The 21,454-nt window shown below is 39.3% G+C and overlaps 2 protein-coding genes across 3 annotated transcripts in view; one reads left to right on the plus strand and one right to left on the minus strand.

The window, feature by feature from the left end:
* LOC111644768 (oxidation resistance protein 1A) overlaps positions 1-11,233 on the minus strand; it is a 12,505-nt gene extending 1,272 nt beyond the window's left edge. The window contains exons 1-15 of the mRNA XM_023393747.2: positions 11,105-11,233; positions 10,060-10,285; positions 9,045-9,241; positions 8,663-8,742; positions 6,363-6,509; positions 5,677-5,850; positions 4,316-4,447; positions 4,047-4,231; positions 3,583-3,959; positions 3,326-3,485; positions 2,127-2,319; positions 1,773-1,889; positions 610-762; positions 270-365; positions 1-70 (exon numbers count right to left, since the gene is read on the minus strand). Coding sequence (XP_023249515.1) covers positions 1-70; positions 270-365; positions 610-762; positions 1,773-1,889; positions 2,127-2,319; positions 3,326-3,485; positions 3,583-3,959; positions 4,047-4,231; positions 4,316-4,447; positions 5,677-5,850; positions 6,363-6,509; positions 8,663-8,742; positions 9,045-9,241; positions 10,060-10,160 — 2,182 coding nt within the window. The 5' untranslated portion in view covers positions 10,161-10,285; positions 11,105-11,233. The remainder of the gene's footprint in view (positions 71-269; positions 366-609; positions 763-1,772; positions 1,890-2,126; positions 2,320-3,325; positions 3,486-3,582; positions 3,960-4,046; positions 4,232-4,315; positions 4,448-5,676; positions 5,851-6,362; positions 6,510-8,662; positions 8,743-9,044; positions 9,242-10,059; positions 10,286-11,104) is intronic.
* Positions 11,234-12,035: 802 nt separating this feature from the next.
* mtfr1l (mitochondrial fission regulator 1-like) lies at positions 12,036-18,024 on the plus strand. 2 transcript variants are annotated; one of them, XM_023393778.2, is made up of 8 exons: positions 12,036-12,172; positions 13,168-13,331; positions 13,498-13,605; positions 13,715-13,824; positions 14,282-14,493; positions 15,088-15,466; positions 15,798-15,959; positions 16,150-18,024. In XM_023393778.2, the coding sequence occupies exons 2-7, from the start codon at positions 13,317-13,319 to the stop codon at positions 15,913-15,915; spliced, it is 942 nt and encodes a 313-aa protein (XP_023249546.1). In that variant the 5' UTR covers positions 12,036-12,172; positions 13,168-13,316; the 3' UTR covers positions 15,916-15,959; positions 16,150-18,024. The 2 variants fall into 2 exon arrangements, with proteins under 2 accessions (XP_023249546.1, XP_023249547.1); XM_023393779.2 differs by having other exon boundaries at positions 13,201-13,331.
* The last annotated feature ends 3,430 nt before the right edge of the window (positions 18,025-21,454 follow it).

Consider the following 21,454-nt stretch of genomic DNA (forward strand, 5'->3'; position numbering starts at 1 on the left):
CTCCACCAATGGCAAAGGAGTCCAAGTCTCCTTTAATGAAGAAAGAGTTTTCTCCAGTCCATCTGAAGCACTGCAGAGAGACAGCGGCACAATAACCACAAAAGAAAGTGTTACAAAGACTGAACTTGACACATGCAGCTATCCATACCCTTTGCATGTTGACCTTGCACAAAATGAAAAAGTTTGTGATGTTTAGATATGTTACAAATCAGCTGAGCCCAAAAAGAATAACAAGAAAAACCCCTCAGTATAGTTGTTAGCGGGTTTACCTTGAAGCGAGGGTGCAACATGAAGAGAAATGTTTCTCCTGTGCCGTAGAAAGTCTCACTGGGCCTCAGAGGGTGAGAGAGGAACGCCCCGAATATCTGATGAAGAAATGTCACAAGAGACAGTAACAATAAAAAAAACATGGCAATTTACAAAGGAAGCAAGGAAACTTTATTTAAATAGTACTTTTCAAAATGAGAATTACAAAGTGCTTTACAGGAAAAATACAAAACGAGAAAAAGATAGATAGAAGAGACAATGAAGATCTCTCCCTTTCCCAAGGATTTTTGGGGACACTTTTTGCAAACACCTCTAATTGATATTAGAAATGAGTGTTTTTACCTCATCAAGTGCATCTTTGATGACAATAAGCACAGGGGAGTCTGTGGTACTGAGTTTTCTGTAGAGAGACTTGAGGCTGGCGCCGTGACGGGATGTACTGTAAGCCAGGTGCCAGGTATGGCCGACTGTCCTGGGGGGAAGTTCCTTACATAACTGGAAAGAGATGAAAAGGAGCGGAGAAAAATGTAATAAAATAAAATGAAAATAAAAATGAAAGGAAGGGAAGGAAGGATTAGAAATATCAACAGAGCCAGATCCTGACATCTAGATGCTAACGAGATACTGTAGATACCATCTGTGTAGATATCTGTGTACATTCAGAGTAATGATCCAAGGATTAATAAATCAACATCATTTTGATCCACACAACAATCAGCCTACTCTTCTGCCAGTTGTACCAGTTCCTGAGAAGTAGTATGAGTGTTAACCAACAGTGTAGATATTTTATGAAACGTAGAAATGCACAGAATGTTAAATAAACTGCCTACATGCCTTCATTTACAAGTTAAACTCAATATATCATTTGCCCCCCTGAACCTGTTATTTTTAGAAGTCACAGCTGCTGATGCTGTGGTGACTTCCTGTTTATAAAGCTAATTGCTTGTGATTGCACAGTGCCACAGATATTTCCTAGCAACCAGTTTATACAATAGTAAGACATTCCTAAAGTGTAAGGCTTTTCCTAGCCTTGGGTTCGGCCTCTCACATCCCAGTACTGCCCTACCATGCAGGTGGAGGTGAAAAAAAAAAAACTGACATGATTTTAATTATGATTAGTAATGGTGATTAGTAATTAACAATGCAGCATTAATGTAGCTTTTTTTTTTAATACTACTATTATTATGGAGAGTATCATAACCAAATGTATCACAATCTGTTGCTGGATTTATATAAATGTATGTAAAGGCAAAAAAAAAAAACATTCACACACATTATTAGTAGTTTCTTTTCTTTTCTTTCTTTTTTGTTGAAGAACATTTAACTTCATTGTGCCAACTTCTGAAACTAAACCCATGCCCACAGTCTTAGACCTTAGGAAGCATTTTACACACAAACCTACTGTTATGATGGATTTACAAACCGCTGATGCGGCCAGTTCCAGCTACAGATCAGACATGTGTTTGAACAGTTTCTATGCTTCATACTATATCTGTGTTACTCACCTCTCTAACATGTGACGCTTCCAAAATGTGGCTGCTCTCTACAATACTATTGAGTCCTTCAGGGTCCCTGTCAATGACCAGGGTTGGTTTGTCCCCACCGTCTTCCATCAGCACCATCTGCAAAAGAACAGGTTAAAAACAAATCACAGTCGGTTTGCTCTAGAACATCAGGAGCGATGAAACCTCCCCTTTGTCCTCACCAAGAACCAGGTGTTTCCGTCTGTAGTGACTCTCACCTTGAGGCAAGTGTGTTCACAAACAAACACACCTCTTATTCTCCATTATTTACACAAATGTCCATGAAACACTGGCTAGATCGCCACTCTCCCGTGAGACTGAAATCAAGCCGCTTACCTCCCAGTCGTCCCCTGAGCTGCGGTGCCTCTGGAACACCTCCTCCTCATCCTCGTCCTCCTCGTCCTCCTCTTTGTCCTCAATTAGTACAAACTCCTCTTCGTCACGGTCGGCCTCCCCCTCCTCCTCCCCTCCCTCAAGTATACACAAGTCTGGGCGACAGTGTGTTAGGTAGGCATACAGCTCGTCAGAGCTACAGTGGGAAAGAATGCAGTCACTCAGAAATGTTGGAAATGATAAACGGCTGCAACAGCTGCGTCAACAAGGCGAGAAATGAGACAATACCAGGAGCAGACTGAATAGATTTTGAATGCAACTCATGCTTTTAGCGTGCTGTTATGAATTTACTGTGAAGTCTCTTTCATTTTCAGAAGATTCTTTATAAAGTAACTAGTAACTATAGCTATTAATTATAGCTGTGAAAAATGTAGAGGAGTTAAAAGCACAGAATATCCCAATAAAATGTGGCGGAGTAGAAGTTTAAAGTAGCAAAAGTTTAAATACTTAATACCCAAATTCAATAAGCTAAAAACTCTACAGTACAGTTACATATTTATTTATTTATTTGGATCCCCATTAGCCACTACCATATAATATAGTATACAGTACTTGAGTAATTGCCTCTCCCAACACTGTTAAATAGTTACTGTTTGGAGGCTTTACGCGCCACAGTGATCATATGTAGCTAACTGTTGAAAGATTTATTCCCCAAAGAGCAACCTTTGTATTTTAACTCTTGTCAAGGTGATGTTAATGTTCACTGAGAGAAAAAGGTGGATGGAACGGGTTAATATACAACAGCAGTGGCCAGTTTAAGCATCACAAGGAGAAAATGTTATGAATGGATGTTAATTTTAAACTGAAGTAGAAAAGTCAGGTTTGGCATCGTTTTCACGCTAAACAAACTTATTAAAAGGTGCAATGTACACACAGCCTGTTTACTCATCATGTTGACTACAACACAGACATCATCAGGGTTATTTTTTGGCTTTGAGCTTAAAACTTGAATTACAAATAGCAAGTGTGGGGTTTAAAGGAAATTGATGTGCTGCTATTGATTTGTCTTATGGGAAATATATGATTCAGTGTTTTTGGAGCTTTACCCGCATTAGTGACTCAAAGTCTTGAATATCTCAGTCCCTGAGAACATTTTTGTGTCATTGTACAGGAGCTCGTTTCTCTGCCATTAGTTACTGTACCTTTCTTGTGAAAGGGCAAGCCAGGCGTCCCTTCGCGGTAAGGTTTTGGCTGACCCCAGATGAAGACCTCCTACACCTTTTTTCTTTCCTGCAGACAGCTGAACCCGCAGGCGCACAAACATCAGACTCCCAGGTCCACCTGTTGATGATCTACGAGACACTGGAAAACAAAAAGAAAACAAGGGTGGACTTGAGCTTGAGAAAAAAAAACAAGGAAATAATACATCTGTCACACAGATCATAATTCACATTTGTACCTGCAGTCTGACTCTTGTTAGTCTTCTCTGTGTCATCCGAGTGCAGCAGCTCCGTCTTCAGTTTGCTCGCCACCTCTTGACCTCCACAGCAGAAGGTGGCAGCACTGCTCAGGACAGCCACTCCCAGGCCGCTGACAGACTCCTCAGAGAGTACCTCCAGCGGGCTGCTATCAAACTCCCGTTCTGCCTCCGCCATGTCTCTGCTCTCTGCCTCCTCATCTCCAGAAACCTCTTTGGTCAGGCTCAGAGCCAGACTGGACAATTCTGACGATGCTGCGGACACCAGAGCTGGAACCGATTCCCCATTCTGGTTTGGGAATCCGCCTGCTCTGCTTTTGGAGGTTTTCAATTTCTGGAGAATTTTCTTTCCTTTTCTCCTAAAAAGAAAAGAATTGGAAATGAGTGACTCCTGTAACCTGAGTGTGTGTGTGTGTGTCATTTAAGAACAGTGAATCACCGCTGACCTCTGCTGGGAGGTGTTGAAGTGAACATGTGAAATGTCAGAGAAGAAGGAGACAGATGCCAGATTGTCGACAGAGCACGACAGGAGATACTCCTCACAGCCGTGTTCCTTCACCAGAGGAAGTGTCTTGAATGGGTCAAAGAAGATCTTATTAGCAGTCACCAACAGGATCCCGGAAACGACACCCTGACGGAGACAGAAAATGTTTATGTGAGCTGACTAATGTCAACTACAGTTGTAAGGTCAAACATCAGCATTCTCGTCACCCACCTTGCGGTCAGTGATGTAGCGGCAGAACAGTTTGAGGTACGGCATGACCTCTGGCCCCTCCCCCTGACAACACTCCGGCGGGAGAGCCAATAGGCAGAGCTGTCCATCAGGCAACGGTACCGCCTCCACATCCTGTCAGCATGACACATAGAATCAGTGTTAACAAAAAAAATAAAAAAGTTTATTAAATTTGGGCCTAAACGAATAGTGAACCATATTGATAATCAATTAACCATTTATTTATTTATTTCGTTAGTCATCTATTTATAAAATTTACTGGTTGTAGCTTTACAAATGTAAATATTTGCTGGTTTTTTAAGTTTTTTTTTTATGGTAGTAAACTTATTATATTTGGGTTTTGGGGTGTTTTGGACAAAATCAGCAATTTAAAAAAGATAGATTAGTCTTTGAGAAACTGTGTTTTTTAACAATTTCCTGTCATTTTGTGCTCTCGATGAAACCGCAATATACAAATCAAGCAAGAAAAAAAAAGAAAAAGATCCGATTTTCTTTTCTCATGATTCGTGTTTTCCGCTTGTTCACTATCTACAGAATTTTGGAAACAGATTTCTGCACCCACTGAGAACAGAATGATCTTTTTTCTGTCTGCACTGCAGTGCTGCAGTGCTGTAATGTTTTAATTACTGTGTCTTGTTTTGTTGCTTGTTTCCACAGTAACGGTCTGTTCATTTGATCCATTATAAAATCCCCATCGGCTAATTTTTTTCTCACAGCAAAGATGTTTCAAATAACTGGAAAAAATCCTATTAAGACGAACAGCCGCTAATGGGATCAGATCTGTTTAATAATGAAGATAAAGCATCTCTTCTTCTTTGTTAGTGGTTTCTTCATTTTCATATACAAAATAATTTTCATTTAAAAAAAAGAGTTTCACTTTACTGACAGCAAACACAATTACACTTCTGTTTTCACTTTACACAGTGATTACGTCTCTTGAATTGAAGTGTCATGTGTTATTGTCAGAAGTCATGCCATGTAATATAAATCTGAGGGGTCATCGAATATTCAGTGGGGCAGAAAAGAAATTCTATGATTTTGCTGTAACATCTAGATACTGTTTTTTGTTTGTTTTTTTAATGTAAAATCTTACAATATCTTTTAATCTGGATCTTATCTTTTAAGCTGTCAAATAAATGTGCTGGAGTGAAAGTATAACGTAGCATTAAAGGGAAAAACTCAAGTAAAGTTCAAATACCTCAAAACTGTCTTTCAGTACACTGCTTGAAGAAATGTACATGAGTACTTCAATTACGCATATACTGTATGTTTAAAAATACTGAAAAATTTGTGCTTTCTAATTTGCAGACTGTACAGTAAAGGCAAATACTTCTTCTCCTTACCAGTAGTTTGTCATATTCTGCCTCTGGTGAGGGGGAGTGTGGCAGAGCGGGGAGTATATCCAAACAGTCTTGGTCCTTCTCTGCCTTTGGTTTCTCTTTAGGATCAGAGTCTGGCTTCAGCTCTGGTTGAGATGATCCTTGACTGGTGTTTTTCCCCTTCGGTACGACCAGCTGCTTCAAAATGGAAGCCATGATAAGAGTAGCTCTGACATTGAAAAACATATAACCAAGTGACAGGAGTGACTACTTCCTCTTTTTACAAGCCTGCATATCCTAACCTCTCTTTGTTTGTCGTCACATCTTAGCTCCATGAGGGTTGTGAATGAGGGGCTGGGGGCTTAGTTTTTAAGCTACATTTTCCAATGTATGGCATTAAAATGATAATGACTAATATATCATATACTGTATTATCAATTTCAGTTTGCTCATAAGGATACATTTTGGGGCGATGTACTGATTGCTAGAAATGGATTTAAGGTGCAGCAGCTCACTTCCTGCATGAAGCTCAATACATGCAGTTAAAGTCATGAGGCAGACAAGAGGAAAGGTCTTGTTTTGCATTTCAAATCCAGTCAACAACAGCAGGCAAAAAAATTGTTTCATTAGCAGCCTTTTACACACCTAATGAGCTCCCTCAGTATGTGCGTCACATGTCAGGCACCATCGTGCTTACAGCTGACTCTTACCTCTCTAGGGATGAGCGAAGCAGATGAGGAGGGTACATTTGAAGGGGTATGGGAGGGATGGTGGCCCATTTTGCTCTCTTCTGCAGAGGATGTGCTGTTACTGTTGAACTGAGATGAGACACTGAACACTGTGTCCCCAGGGAGACCCTAAAACACAAACACACACACACACACACACAAAAATGATCTCTGAATGGTGTTTTTCAGTAGATGATCAGACCTCAACTTTTAAAATTTCTGTACGAGTTAGGAGAGTTTTTGAATGTCACAAATCCCGTGCATCAAGCTGCTTAGATGCCACAACAGGGGCTGCGCTTGTACAGCAATGATGAGCAATGAGGAGTTAAGCATCATCCACTGTCATTCACTGACAGATGGATCCATTGACCTAAATTAGATTACTGGCGCTTGACAGATTATGTGACCAATGAAAAATGGTTTGCATTAGTGTGGGTGTGAGCATGTGGACGTGTCTTTGGATCTGTATTTGTGCTTGAGTGGGCATAATTGTGTGCATTAATACATGTACTGTATATCTGGATAAACAATATTTAAAAAAAAAACACACACACACACACACACACACACACACACACACACACACTCCTGAGACTAAAAAAGGTTGATGTTCAGCTAACCCATTTTTAATCTCAACATTATGAGAAATGCTTCTTCTCAGTAAAACACAACACCATTCAACAGCACTTACAAACTGCATGACCATTAAGTCAAAGTTACAACAAAAACTGAACATTACACCCTTCACAAGGGAAGGATTTATTGCAGTAGTTAGTGCTAGGTACCATTAATTAATTCGCTTTAGCTAGGTGTACCTAATAAACTGGTTACTGATTGCAATCTCCCTTCCAAAACTGAAATGTATCACTTAGATTTAACAAAATTTAAGGCAAGATACTACAGGTGAATAGGGTAAAAATTCAACTAGTAGTTATCAGCTGGGAAAGTTTCATGGTGATATCTAACATTAAGACAATCATTTTTTGTGTTACAAGTTTAAATATGAAAATTATGCATTATCTAATTAAATATGTTCTGATTTGCATACATTTCCAGAACAGAATTCCAAACATTGGATGAAGCCAGGTTTAAAAATCAGTTTCACTTTATCGACATATTAGAGCCAAAAGGTTTTTATAGAGGGGATATTAGACATCTCTTTTTATCACTCCATAAATCAGAAAATACTGTCAACTACCATTTAAAAAAATCAAATTTCATCATGTTTTTAGGAACAAATTGTTTCATAAATCAGGCTATGAATGCTACTATGTATGAACAAACTCCTCTGTAAAACCCATCAGGATATAGATATAGATATATAGATAGACAAAACTGGAAGGTTTGGTCTATATAAGTGCTACTGAAATGGAGATTTCTGACTCAGAGAATGAGAAAATACAAATTTTGAGAAAATTGCCCTATTTATTGAAATTGCAATCTACAGATGCAAATAGACAAAGTGTAGTAAACTAAACACCTAAATGTGTATTTTATAAGTTTACTGTCCACTAGTCTGAAAGAAGACATGTTATAGAAGCAAAATGGCAATAGTAATGTTTTTGCCTGTAGCTGTAACACACATTGGATTTCGCCAATTAAACAAGAGGGTTTATACAATTTGTGGTCTGGATTATTAAGAGTTATGGAGAATATGGGCTGAGGCTTGATTTTACTGTCTGTCTTCAAAATGTGGATATTTTAATTAAATTGTACAAATCTCTTCAAGTCACTTTTTCCAAAGAAACAAAAAAAATGTATATGGAAGAGAAAAAGAGGAAGAAACAAGAAGAGGGGACACAAGGAAAATATGGTAAATTTCCAAGCAAAGATAAAACAAGTCAGACTAGAGAACATAGTAATAAGCACTAACGCCGGCTTCTTTCTTCGTATGAATTCTTAAATAACAGCTCAGCAGCAAAATCAAAAAGCTGACAAATACCTTAGAATAAACGTCTGAATATACATTCCTCCGGCTGTATTTGTTGTAGAGGCTCTGAAACAGACGCTGTTTCCCCATGGTGTCGCAGAACAGCTCTGACACACAGCTCGTCTATGAACCTTGAACAGTCATTATCAAACTCTTTCAGGACAATAAATTGTGAAACCAAACCACCTTGCACAGGCTTACCTAATCAGATAATATATATACACGCAGCAATATCTGTCACTTCACAACTTCCCAATTCTTCCCATAGCGGTTCCCACAGCTGTGTTCCTCAATGTAGACAAGGAGTAAAAATAAAGTCAAAACAAGTCAAAAACAAAGACATGTGACTCACCCTGCTGCTCATGCTGTCATCTGACAGTCCACCCAAATGTTCTTGCTTCACTGCAGTATTGTTCAGATCCCATGAAGTCCCTGTAAAACAGAGTTCCTGTCACATCTTATGACAAAACATCCACAGCACAGTATAGGCATGAGGGAGCAGTGCCTCAGCACCACTTGCTAACAGGATTAATACAAGCAACTGCAGGTCATATTCTTGCCGGTCGAATCTGTATGGAAATAACTTTATGCAAAGACATGAAATTGCCAACAGGCTCAGTATGAGAATTATAAAATGTAAATTCAAGATGGAGTTCATCCCACAGCTACTTCTGCTTCGATTTGATACAAACAGCCTGTGCCTTGCCTGGGGAGATCAAACACTGCCAGGGTACCTTGTAGGTAGTACTGCCGCAGCTTGGGGTTTCTGATATGGGGGATGTGGTTGAGCGGCCGGCCCACAATGGGCTGTTGCTGACGCTGGCTGCTGGCTGTGGACTCCTGCATCACTCTTGCCCGAGGCTGAATCTCCCAGGGCCGCTTAGCAAACTGTGGAGGCTGAGAGATGCCAGGAGGAAGCTTGGAGCCCAGCCTGAAACAAGAAGAAGAAACAGATGAAATGCCTATTGCACTATATTTAAGTAGGTTACTCATCAGCACACACATACAGTTTGATTTTATTCTTGAACACACTCATAGCATGTCATAACTGAGTAAGTGCACACTCCTGGTTAGGTAGTTCAGTAAAGTTTAACAGTAAAGTTGTGGACCATAAACGTGTTTCATGAACTCCGCAGTCTCTGCTACTCAGCTTCAAGTTAAAAGATCTAGAATTCTATTAGTGATTATTTTAATTATCAATTATTTTGCTGATTATTTTCTCAATTAATTGACGGTTGGTCTTTAAATATCCGATAATGACCATCACACTATAATGATTCTGCTTGTTTTGTCTCTCGATTAGATTATTTCTGAACTGCTCCTTAAAGTCAAGAATGAACTTCCACAGTCAAATATAAATGGTGTTGTAGGGTGGATTTTCCCTTTAATAGCAGGGATTCAAGGATTCACAGTTTATCATATATGAAGTGTGAATAACTGTATAGAGCAGCGTTCCCAGTCTGATCAGTTATTTATAGGGGAGTGGGAGTAGTCTGCGAGACGGCTGGGGAAGTGAATTCCAGGCTTGGTGGAGTCTTTCAGTGACAGTTGTTGAAACTAGCTGGTGAAAATGTGCATTTTGTGCTAAAATCACAGACTTAATCTCAAATTTTGTCACCTTCTAATGAAAGAATGAATTGTTGCGTGCTTAAATCTGAGAAGCAAATGCCACCCAAACTTGTCACATGTCTGCTTGGAGCTTTCTCTTTTGTTTTTCTTTCCGGTAATCCATGTATTTAGAGGTCTGACCTGCTCTTAACGTTGCCAAAGTAGCTGTTCCTGCTCTTGTCCCTCTTGGGCTCGTGGTCCATGGATCCTAAAGTCTCCAGCCTCCTCACAGACTGAGCCATTTTCTGTCTCTCTCTTTAGTCTGAAGCTTGCAGAGGTGGCAGATGCAGAGGGATGAGGGGCTCAGCTGGCATCCTTCCTCCTCCTTTTATTCCCCATGCCTACCTCTTGCCCCAGTTTACAGCACCTACATAACACAGGGAATCATAAAATATGAGCTGATCTTACAAACATCAGCCAGGCAGGGGGAGGGAGCAGGGCTAGTAAAAGCTCTACTGTACCTGCAGCCACATGATCCCATAAGGAAGTGAGCGAGACACTTAGCAGCATAATGGAGCCAGCTTTCCAATTCAATTAAACTGTCAATCAATCCATATAGTTGGTAAGTGAGTGTGCTTGCAATTAGTGTGTTTGAGCTTGTGGGTTCAAGGGTGCTGACCAAAAGGAACAAATTAGGTGCATTTAGCACTTCTGAATTACTTCATATTCTATATTCCTACGATAAAGCTAAATAGGATATTAATACAATTCAATATGTTGCCTCTAAAAGGGATCGGGCACTGTATTTCCTGACTGTAAAGTACACAGCTGTATTTAGACATGACCTCAGACTATTTTCATATCATGTCATAGAAATGCAGCAGGCTCACATCCTCCAAAAGCCTAATTTCTGCAACTCACACCGCATTAAAAGGCTTGCATCCCTTTGACTGGTGATTTCCCTGTCATCTCTGATTACCAGCAACAACAGGGTTAGCTTAGCTGTATCCTGCATCCTCCAAGAGCTCCTAACATTACTCAGTCATATGGCTAAAAAATGATAACAAATTGGTTCCTGTAAATGCTGCTGGTGAACCTATCACGGTGGAGGAAGTAAGCATTTCAGACGACATTACAGAATAATCGAAGCAGCCGTTATGGCAGGAAAAAAATATTACATCAGCAGCTCAGCAGAGATGAAGAATTCACAGGAGCAGGAAATAGACAGAGCAGCTTCTTAACTGACCTGTGTCATGCCCGGGGATGGAGACGGGTGGCGGTCATATGAGCGCGTTTTCATATTGCAGTGTTATGATATCACTGCAGACAACAGTTACAAGTTGGATATTCAAGCTCCGCCCTGTGCTCAAAGGACCAAATGTCAAGATAGTTCCTCGCCGGCCAGCAGACGTTCAGGTGTCGGAAATGGGAGTGAATCATCTTGCATCCATGTCTCAAGTGTGAAGATTAAGTCAAATTGTGTTACATTTTTAGATAACACTTACTAAATTAAGCTAAATTGAAAAAATTGAATAAACATAAATGGATTGAGTTAAATTAATTACATTAAGATGATAGATTTAATTGAATTAATTTATATAGTATATATCAAATTTACTCAATTAAATTACAGTTAAATTTATTGAATTAAGAATTGAATTATAAAACTTAAAATTGGTTAAATAAAATAAATTGATTTTTTTTTTAATTTAGGCTACATTATAGAATGATTTACACAAAAAAATAATAAAAATTGAATTAACTCAATTAATATATATGCACTGTATTTAATTAAGTCAAATTTACTTGACTAAATTATTTTACATTATATGTCATTTAATTACATTAAATTTGACTGAAATATCTACATTGAATTTGCTCTGTCAATTTAAATGTACTGTACTAAATTAAATTAAATGTACTTGATTAAATTAGGTTGTGCGTTTAATTTCATTACAACATTTCAGTTCTAAAACAATTAAATCTTTCAAATCAAAATAGATTCACTTAAATTGATACATACATTACTATTTTTTAGACAGATTATTTAATTACAGCGTATAAACCCTCTATAAATTGTCAAAAAACATGAAGTATTCAACACTGCTCGCCTCCACCTCTAGGAGGCGCGCTAGGGCGAGTTCTGATAAAGTGAAGTCATGAGGCTGTAGCCAATCAGATCACAAGAACGAGAGGCATAGGTTTCCGGCCTGACGAACGAAAACATAGCTGTATTGTGAAAGACGAAGAGGAGAAGCCGCTACTCGCAACGAATCTGATGTTGTAGCTTTCCAAGAATCAGCCATAATCTACTGTAAGTTGCACTCTCGCGGTGTTCATTGCGTTTCGTGAGTATAAGTGAAACATACTGAAAAATGACGGTCTGCGGTTGAGGGTCAAATCTGGGGCCGTTGCTGGTGCTGCTAAAGCTAACTGACGGCCCCGGTGTGTTTGATGGCCGTAGCAACTGGCTAATGATCAAAGCTGTTCACAAATCACCACTGTTTCTCTTTCCTTGCATTAACCATCTCCTTATATCGAAGGAAAGGTTAGAGTAACCTGTAGCGGTGCCGTTAACACGGCGGATTTAAACTGTAGGCGCAGCTGGTTAGCTCTGTTAGCACCGATGATTGCTGCCTCGCTCCTGCATATGTTGTGAGACGATAAAGGCGAACCATGACTGGCGAGCTCGGAAAACCTTTTAGGGTTTACAGTTTATGATATATGTTAAATTATTATATAAGTTTTTCGATTGTTAAGCTAAGAAAGTCAAGATTGTTGAGTTTCTTTTTTTTTTTTAAGATCAGGCCTTTATAGCGATATCTTATTAGTTGTGTTTGAGACGCTTTTACTTTATTAGAGTTCTTATATTTTATGCTACTTCAAAGTGGTAGATACTTCTTCCACCACTGGATTTTTGTATACATGGTCTCTTGCAAAACATAGCTTGATTGCAACGAAATTACCTGGTTAAAATAAGGTTATTTTATAAGCAATTAATTGTGCCAAAATCTCAAATATTACTCTGGTAATAACCTAAGAATATAATGAAACGATATATATATTCTCCAATGACACAGAATCGCAAAAACAAAGCACATTGTACAAATTCAGAACCCGCACTGCCCATATACATTTTACCAAAAAATGACTACAAGACATGTCAACAAATGACAACAAGTAACTAATTATCTAAATTTAGATTGATTGATCTTGTGTCATTTAAGTAACTATTGCTAAACTATTATTTAAGTATTTAGTAAAATTTTGCTGTGTTTAAGTTCTCCTCCTGCATGTTTCTCTCAACAGATGCTCTAACTAATCACTCATTTATATCCCAAGAGTTAGCAGTCGGACAGACATGGCAACTGTTTGCTGAACTGCTTCATCTTCAGCCACTGCTAGCACCAAACATTGGTGTGCAACTTCCCAGTGAATGAGACAGAACCACCATCACCATGGAAACAGAAACAGTAAGTTTGCTTTCTCACCATTACTGATGTCTTTACTTAACATTGTTTAACTTAAAACTGCCTTTTCCCCCAGGTGATTATGCAGGAGTGCAAACAGTGCATTAAGCATCGATAAATGTATTATACTATGTGGAGAGACTGACAGTGTTTTGTAAATGTTTTGCAGGAAGTTATTCCTATCTGGCAGAATAAGCCTCATGGATCTACCCGTAGTGTTGTGAGAAGAATAGGTTCTACTCTCCCACTCAAACCTCCCCAAAGGGCATGTTTCCAGGTACATATGATATTCAATGTGATGATTTTTTATATCATAATAATATTGCCCTATTATTGCTATAAACATGTTAATGTATACTACATTGACTTGTGCCCTTGTGCATTAGGAACTACCGGGCCTACCCTCTCTTCGGCCTATGGATGGCCCTATGGTTCCAACCTTGGCAGACATAGCCTGGATTGTTGCAGATGAAGAGGAGACATATGCCAGAGTGCGGTAAGCATACAGTCAATCACTGTTCCTTGTTGTAGTGCCAGTCACTTCTCCCTAATTGCATTGTTCCAGACTTTCAGACTTTCCAACTTATTGGGTGCACATGTGCAGACTAAAGAAATGTAGAACGATGTTATAATGTCCCATTTTTACTGATAGTGTGTCAGAGTGGTGTTGATTCAGCTCTGTAGTGAGTTTTTTTCCCCAGCCATAGTAATTTTAAGAACAGAGCGTTATAAACCTTACAAAGATAGGAGTTATTGTGTTGGATTGCATTAGACTGTACAACTGGACATAATAAATGGTTGGCAGGAGTAGATTAGTACTGGGTCTTTGTCTGGGCAGTAGGTAGAAAAAAAGTCCATGCAACTTAGAGTAAAAGCTAGACTCAGACCCAATTGTTTTATTGTAATAAACAACTCTGCTTGATGACACTAATCCCCCACTCTTCTTTTTTCAGGAGTGACACACGTCCTCTAAAACATGAATGGCGGCCCACGCCTCTCCTGGTGCTCCACAGGAACTCATCTGTGCCCAACTTCCGCCGTGAGGGTAAAAGGGTGGAGGGGCTTAGGAAGCCTGGGGTTACAGCACTAAATCGTACTACAGCACTGCAGGACGAGCTCAGCAGACTCCGTGCACAGATCGCCAAGATTGTGGCAAGTGATTCTGGTAGGTTACCCAAGCAGAAATTACAGTATGCACTTGTTCACTGTAGATACTGAATCTGACATTTGGATAGTGGTAAAATAACAGGGACATAAGAACTAGTTACACATCTAACTTTACACTCTGATTCATAAAGCTGCTTTGAGCAGTATAGATTAAGGATTGCCTTTTTGAGGCTATCTGTCTGTATTTTACCACAGAGTTACTGTCTTCATATGACTGATTCTTTTTTTGCCCGGTCAGCTGCCCTGATTCTCTTAAAGCTCTTTGATACTAAGATGTCTTGGCATCAGTTTGTAGGTCAGTGACTAAAGATAATCTCAGCAGTTCATTGGCAATTGTATGATATTCATTGAATATTTCAACAGGGGTTTCATGAGAAGTATGAGGTATTGTATTGGGCTGCAGACTAACAGTTTCTGGGGGTAGAGCTACTGCAAACAACAGTAGCATACCCATACTCCTGCTCTGACAGATAAAAATAGAAATGACATTTGGACTCGATATGTTTCTCTTAACACTGTCCCACTCAAACTCCACTTAAGAACAATTACAGATCTTCTCATTCCTGTCTTCTGCTTTGCTTGTTTCTGTCAGGCTCTAACCCCCTGACTCCTGACCTGCTTTCTCCCGATGACACAAGTATGAGCTTCTCCATGGCGCCTTTCGAGACGGCGTCCTACCAGCCAGCCGCCACGGCTGCCGCTTCTTTTGTCATCAGTGACGTCACAGAGGAGGAAGAAGAGGAGGAGGAAGAGGAAGATGAGAAAGATGTGGTCTCTGTGGTGTCAGAGCTGGTCCCTGACCCTCTGCCGCCTGTTTCCATGACGGCATCAGCGACCTTTGACCTGGACAGGCCCAGCATGGACTTCCGTGAAGCTGAAGAGGATACGGTGTCCCTGTCAAAATCCACCAGCTTTGCTGACGTTATGGACATCCTGAAGGACATGAACCGCATGAAGATGAGCAAAGACAGGTACAGATTTCCAGTTAATTAGTGAGTTTTCCAGGTGCTAGCAGGATTTGCCTGTTTCCAGTCTTTATGCTAAGCTAAAGACTGCTAGCTGCAGCTTCATATTTAACAGACAGATACAAGAGTGGCAAAAGAGAATAAGCATATTTCTCTAAATATCGTACTATTCCTAAGAACATTTCTTCATCAATATGCTTACATTTACCTATGAAATGAAAATAACATTGTACTCCATTTCATACATAACCGGCTTATTATATACAATCATCAAGTATTTTGATATTGCTTAACAGTTTTAACATCAGGTTGTATTTTCTATTGTTTGTCTTTGCAGGTACAACAGAGGCTGTACATCCCTTAGAGAGGAAGACTCTGCAACTCTGATTTCAGAGGCTTTGAAGAAAAAGTTTGTCTTGAAGGAAGAAGATACTGCTGCTGTGAAACGGAAGTAGCCCAATCACGAGTTTATCATCACTACCCGATCCTGCTGTTCCATGTAAGTCAGGATAGGATAGTAGCGTTTTTGTATTTCTTTTAAGAATTTATTTCTTTTTGTTTTTTTAAGTATTTTGTATAATCAAACCTTTGATGTAAGTGGTAGGTCAATGTTTTCAGTGGCAAAATGTTTTAGATCACTTGTTGGTTCTTAGTTGTTGTTTTTTTTTTCTCTCCCTCATTATTTTTAGGCCTTTGCCTGTGGAATATGTACCCATGGATCCACAACCTTGCTACTCAGACCCAAGGCAATAGCTGTGTGCCAGAGTTAGAACAAAAAAACACTTTGTCCCAGACATTCAAAACCAAATGTGAACTTCACAGGCCTGGTGAAGTATGAGGTGGAACGGCCAACTCTTGGTAACAATAATCGGTTTCAGCACTGTGTGGCATATTGCATTCATCTCTGAGAAAAAAAAAAAAAGGTTTTTATGTTCAGATTTATTTTCAATAAGGATTCAACAGACTGGTGCCAGTGCTGTCCATCCAAGGCATTGTGTTATAGGAGGGCGCTGAAGGGGCTGACATCCAAACTATTATGACAATATTTTTGGACTTAAATTGAGGATTTCCCCTTTTAAGGAGCATTTTATCCATCCTGCTATGAAAACAGTCCTACAGGATTTTTTTTTTTTTTTTTTTGAATTTTCCATAGAAGAAATGCAAATAAATGCTTTTGTTTTTTTCTGTTGTGTAAAGAAGTCCTCTAACATACTTGAAAAATATTTTTCAGACAAAGAGTGTGCATGCAGAGACGTACTGTAGCTTATCAACAGTTTGTGAGGGGGAAAACAAGTTCAGATCTTTGCTGTTAATGTTTGCAATTCAGTACTGAGTTGGCAAATGTGCGGAGCATCATGTATGTTGCTTGCTCTTATGCCTGTCCCCTTGTTTGTGATTAACATAGATTGGTAGTCACTGAACCATATGACACTGATTTTAAAATTAAATACCGATACAGTTTGAAGAGTGAACTGCATGATCTATAAATGAAAGGATGTGTGTGAGTGAAATTTGCACCTGCCATTGTTTGCAGCTCTTTGTATTTCCAGTAAAGGCAGCAACAGATATACAAGTACAGGTCTCTTACTAATTTCCCCCGAAACCTCTTCTATGATGTTACTTACTGATATGAAATCAAAGAGATGATTTCAGTTTGAGCAAAGATAACTGAGCTGTTTTTGAGAGTGCTTTTCCTTCAATCTGTATGCAGACTTTTGACAAAACCATGGGTAAAATGCTTGTGTGTGTGTCACAATGAATATTCTTGTTGGCGCCTTACCACAAATCCTATGCCTGTTCCAATGCCTGATTTTATTCCCATATTAGCTCAAAGTGCCATGGGTTTGTTTTAATCAGCCCACCCCTTAATGCCTGCCCTTTCTTCTTCCTGAATGTGCCCTCCATCCTCAACTTTATTAAGTTCCCCATGTCTTCATCCCACAAACATACAATGAACGACTTTGTTTAGAATCAGTTGTGAGAGTGAGTTATTGCCGAATGTTAAAAATAACCACTCGCATCAAAGTACTTTTCTCACTTTTACTTACACTCATATCACTCCTGTTTTTCATCTGTCATATTTATGCCTACATGACTTGGAATCCTTTAGTGTAGTTTTGCAGTGTGAAAAGTTACTGCTAACTTGTGTGTTTGAACTGAACAGAATGTGCCCATCCGTGTGTCATTGTATGCAGTGGAGTTGAAGTATGTTTTGTCTTGTTAGAAATGGCGCTGAACGAGCCTCTGGTACTTTTTCTCAACAGTTAATTTCCTCATCAGCCAAAGTGATGAAGTATAAACTGATAAGCTGAAATATTATATGCAAGTTGAAATATATTCATTGTATGTCTGTACTTGAGATGGTGAAACTTGCACAACTTCAGTTGAGGATTTTTCGGAGAATTTGTTGACTTTGTTTTTGAATTTTGACTGTTTGTGCGTTTCTCACCATTGTACCTCTGTGTAGGGTTGAGCCAACCACCACCACCGCCACCTGTACGTTTATTTTTTTTTGTCTTGTATGGACTTGTAAATAAAGATGGGCTGACGTTTTGAAACTACAACTGTTCTGTCTGTGGAAACTGTTGCACTTGGAACCACCGTGCAGTGACAGTTGTCACCAGAGTGGGGCAGTACAGGTGAACAAAACAAATGATTTGTTTTAGTAATTTAATTTGCCATATAAAGTAGTGAGCACGTTAACTCCCCATCACAACTGTGACATGTATCACATAGACATAACACCAGAGAGCAGTGGGTTGGATTATTAGCAGTAAATTGGGGGTAGATGTACTTAAGTACTGTAATTTTGAGGTACTTGTTTACTTCAGTATTCCAATTTTATGCTCTTTTATACTTCAACTTCTTAGCATTTCAGAGGGAAATGTACTTTTTTGACAACTATAGTAAGTAGTTACTTTTCAATATGAATTTACATGCAAAACTTAAATTAAAAAATGTGACATATAGATTAAACTGCCTACATGAAAAATGTCCTGCATTCAAAACTTCAGGTATGGCAGTAATAGCAAAATCATGATTCATTTGAATCAAGTAAAAGTGTCAATTATACAATTAAATTTACTGTATATATTGTATATAATTGGTTTATTATTACTGATGCAGTAACATTTACTCAGAATTTTAATTTTGCCATGATTAAGCTAACTTTAACTACTTATTGTTGTATTGTAGGTTATTTATAACAATGTTTATTACCTTACACAATGATCATATGTTTTACATGTGAAATGTTTACCTATAAATAGTAACGATAGTTGTCAAATAAATTGTTGCATAAAAGGTTTTTTCCTGAAATTAAGAAGGAAGAAGGTAAATTCAGTACTTGAGTAAATTTACTTAGTTACACTCCACTACTGGTACCAACACTCAGCATCTGGCCCATTAAGCCAAGGCTAAAGCCTTCAGCCAAAAGTTTATGTGCCTGGAACATCAAGTCAATCTTCATTTTTCCTCTGAATAAAATCTGAGACAGTCATAACATGTAGTACCTTTTCACTAGATCACACCACGGGGGGCCTGTACTCTGTAATTTCCACGATTATTGTTAACCCACATTCTTTCACATTTCCTGTTCTTTCCCAAGATGATCCAGCCCCTCAGTGACTCACAGTCTATTTTCTGTGAGAGTCCTTGGCCTACTTTGTCCCTCTTCACCTCCACGATGGACTTCCTACCTATTTTAGATACAGAGGGATGTCTGTGGAGAGCTCAATTAATAGGGCTCAGTGTCAAAATGAGGCTCTGTTAAACCTATAAATACAGGCCTTTAGTTCAAAGTGACATTGACACATTTTCATCACTGAGACTAGTGAGAAAGAATTTCAATGGAGTTAATACACATTTGAATTGGCAGGAGCAGATGAGAGGTTTGTGAAATACTGAGTAAAATTTAAACAAAAAATAAAAATGTAAAGGTTCCATATTGTAACACGTACAGTTATATCTGCACCATTTATGTGCGTCTATTAAACACTTCTGTTATGGTGTTAAAAAAAAAAAATAGTGTTGATTTGATCCCCACAAACGTAATCCTCATGGTAGCGCTAGGGGAAAAGTAAGGAAATGATGAAATCATAGGATTCGTCATTAAGGGAAGAATTTCACACCTATCCGTCCAATGTTGAGATATTTCATCCCAGACTAAAAGTGGTGGACCGACCGGCCAACAGACTGACGTCGCCGTCGCCAACATTTTGGTCTAAACTTAAGACATAACACTCAAAACAATTACTTTGTTCCATCTGGATGTGTCTCTTCAGCAGTGCCTCAGTAGTTTGGCCAAATCCAATCCCACCAAGTAGAGCACTATCTCCACCCAAGTTCCCGCACCGTGATAAGTTGCAGTGAAGCAGCAAACACGCCAACAGGTAGATTATCTGTCATCCTGACTGGTTGGCATGGCTCCTCCATCTCCCTGAACCGCTGAGCTTTTCATCACTGTCTCCTTACGTGGCTGGAAGCTCTTCATAAGGAGACCTGTCATTGGATACAGAAACTCCCCCCAAATGTCCTAGATGTTTTTTCTCATGCTGCCCAGAGGCTGTCAGGTTTCGAGCCCATTTGTTACTTTTGACTTTCCCCTCATGAAAAATATGATTAAAAGAATTGCTTTTTGGTTTCCCTTCATGGAGTGAGAATTTTCTTGTGCTGTCTGAATGGATGAAGTTTGACTTTGGACAGAAACATTGCTAGGGTTTTTGGTTTTGATTAATCTATCTGACAAATGTGCCGAGCACTGCCGCAGCAGGGAGGGTAATTCTGAGCTATGGCTGAGCGGAAGCAAAACGAGGGGAAGACGGATCGCACTATCACTCTCAAAGAGAAGGTGTTACACAAAACGTGCCACAGTTTTACACATAGGCACAGTTGCATCTTTCGTGGGAAGGGCAGGGAATGGTTTCATTCATGGTTCACATCTCACATCTCCTGAAAAATAAAAGTTAATGCTCAAGTTGCAGGGAGATGGCTGTGTCATCATCATGACTTTATTAAAAGCGCTTGTTGTGTTTAGTGTTGAACAAACATCAGATTTCCAATCATAAATAAATTCAAAGTAGGTTTTTGTATCTCAACCATATACCAACCTCCCTGACTCTAACTCACTGTTGAATTAACAAATTTTACTATGTGGTATAATATTTAACACGAGTGAATTCTTTCCTCGCTGCGGTTGTGAAGCTTTTCTGCATAGAAGTTACAGTTTTCTAGACTGAATAGCCTTCAACTTTGGAAATACCAGAGGAAATACCAGAGCAAAAGTGCTCTGAGCTTCATGATGATGAAAACAGCTCCCAAACTCTGTCCTCCTCATTTTGTACACATGAAAGGAAGCAACCTGAGAGCACAGCGGGAACATTAGAGCTCCCCTCTGTTTATCCAAATACAGTCAGTCACATCATCCTCTTCATTTGACCAAAAAAAGTCACTGAAATAAACCTGTCAAATACAGTTAATGTGGGATTTATTTAACCGTGGCAGCAATATGTTAAGTATTAAGAAACACAATCCTACTTTGACTTCGCACCAACTTAATGTGGGCAACACATTTCAATTATGCCTGAAATAGAAGAGACTTCTCAGAATGTGTAAAAACGTAACAGCTTTTATGTGTTTTGTCTGCATGTTCAGTTCGAGTGTCATCTCCCATGTTGTATCGTAGCAACAACCGGCTGAACGAAGCCGAGACCAAGTGGATGACAAAGGTCTGGGGGAATACAAGCGTTGCATCTGCTGCTCCCATCCACCCTCCCCCAGTGTCACCCACGCATCCGCCCGCGTCATCAAGACTGAAAACTAACTTGTGAGTCACAACAGGAACAGCTCCACAAGAGCGGATGCAGCGCCATTGAATTCACTGTTATTTCTATTTTAGGGCCTTTGTAGTGTTTCTGTCTTGTTAGTGGGCTTGCCCTCTAAACATGATTGCTTTGTGATGCAAAGTAAATTGCATCCCTAAGTGGAACTGTTGAT

Source organism: Seriola lalandi, unplaced genomic scaffold (genome assembly GCF_002814215.2).
Source record: "Seriola lalandi dorsalis isolate HSWRI2012SDOR001 ecotype SW California unplaced genomic scaffold, Sedor1 jcf7180002054942, whole genome shotgun sequence".
Lineage (NCBI taxonomy): Eukaryota > Metazoa > Chordata > Actinopteri > Carangiformes > Carangidae > Seriola > Seriola lalandi.

Excerpts from the sequence above, each read along its gene's own strand:
- mtfr1l (XM_023393778.2), top strand. Across the intron at positions 13,606-13,714 it reads CCCAAAGGGCATGTTTCCAG|GAACTACCGGGCCTACCCTC; the intron begins GTACATATGATA and ends CTTGTGCATTAG. Across the intron at positions 14,494-15,087 it reads GATTGTGGCAAGTGATTCTG|GCTCTAACCCCCTGACTCCT; the intron begins GTAGGTTACCCA and ends TGTTTCTGTCAG.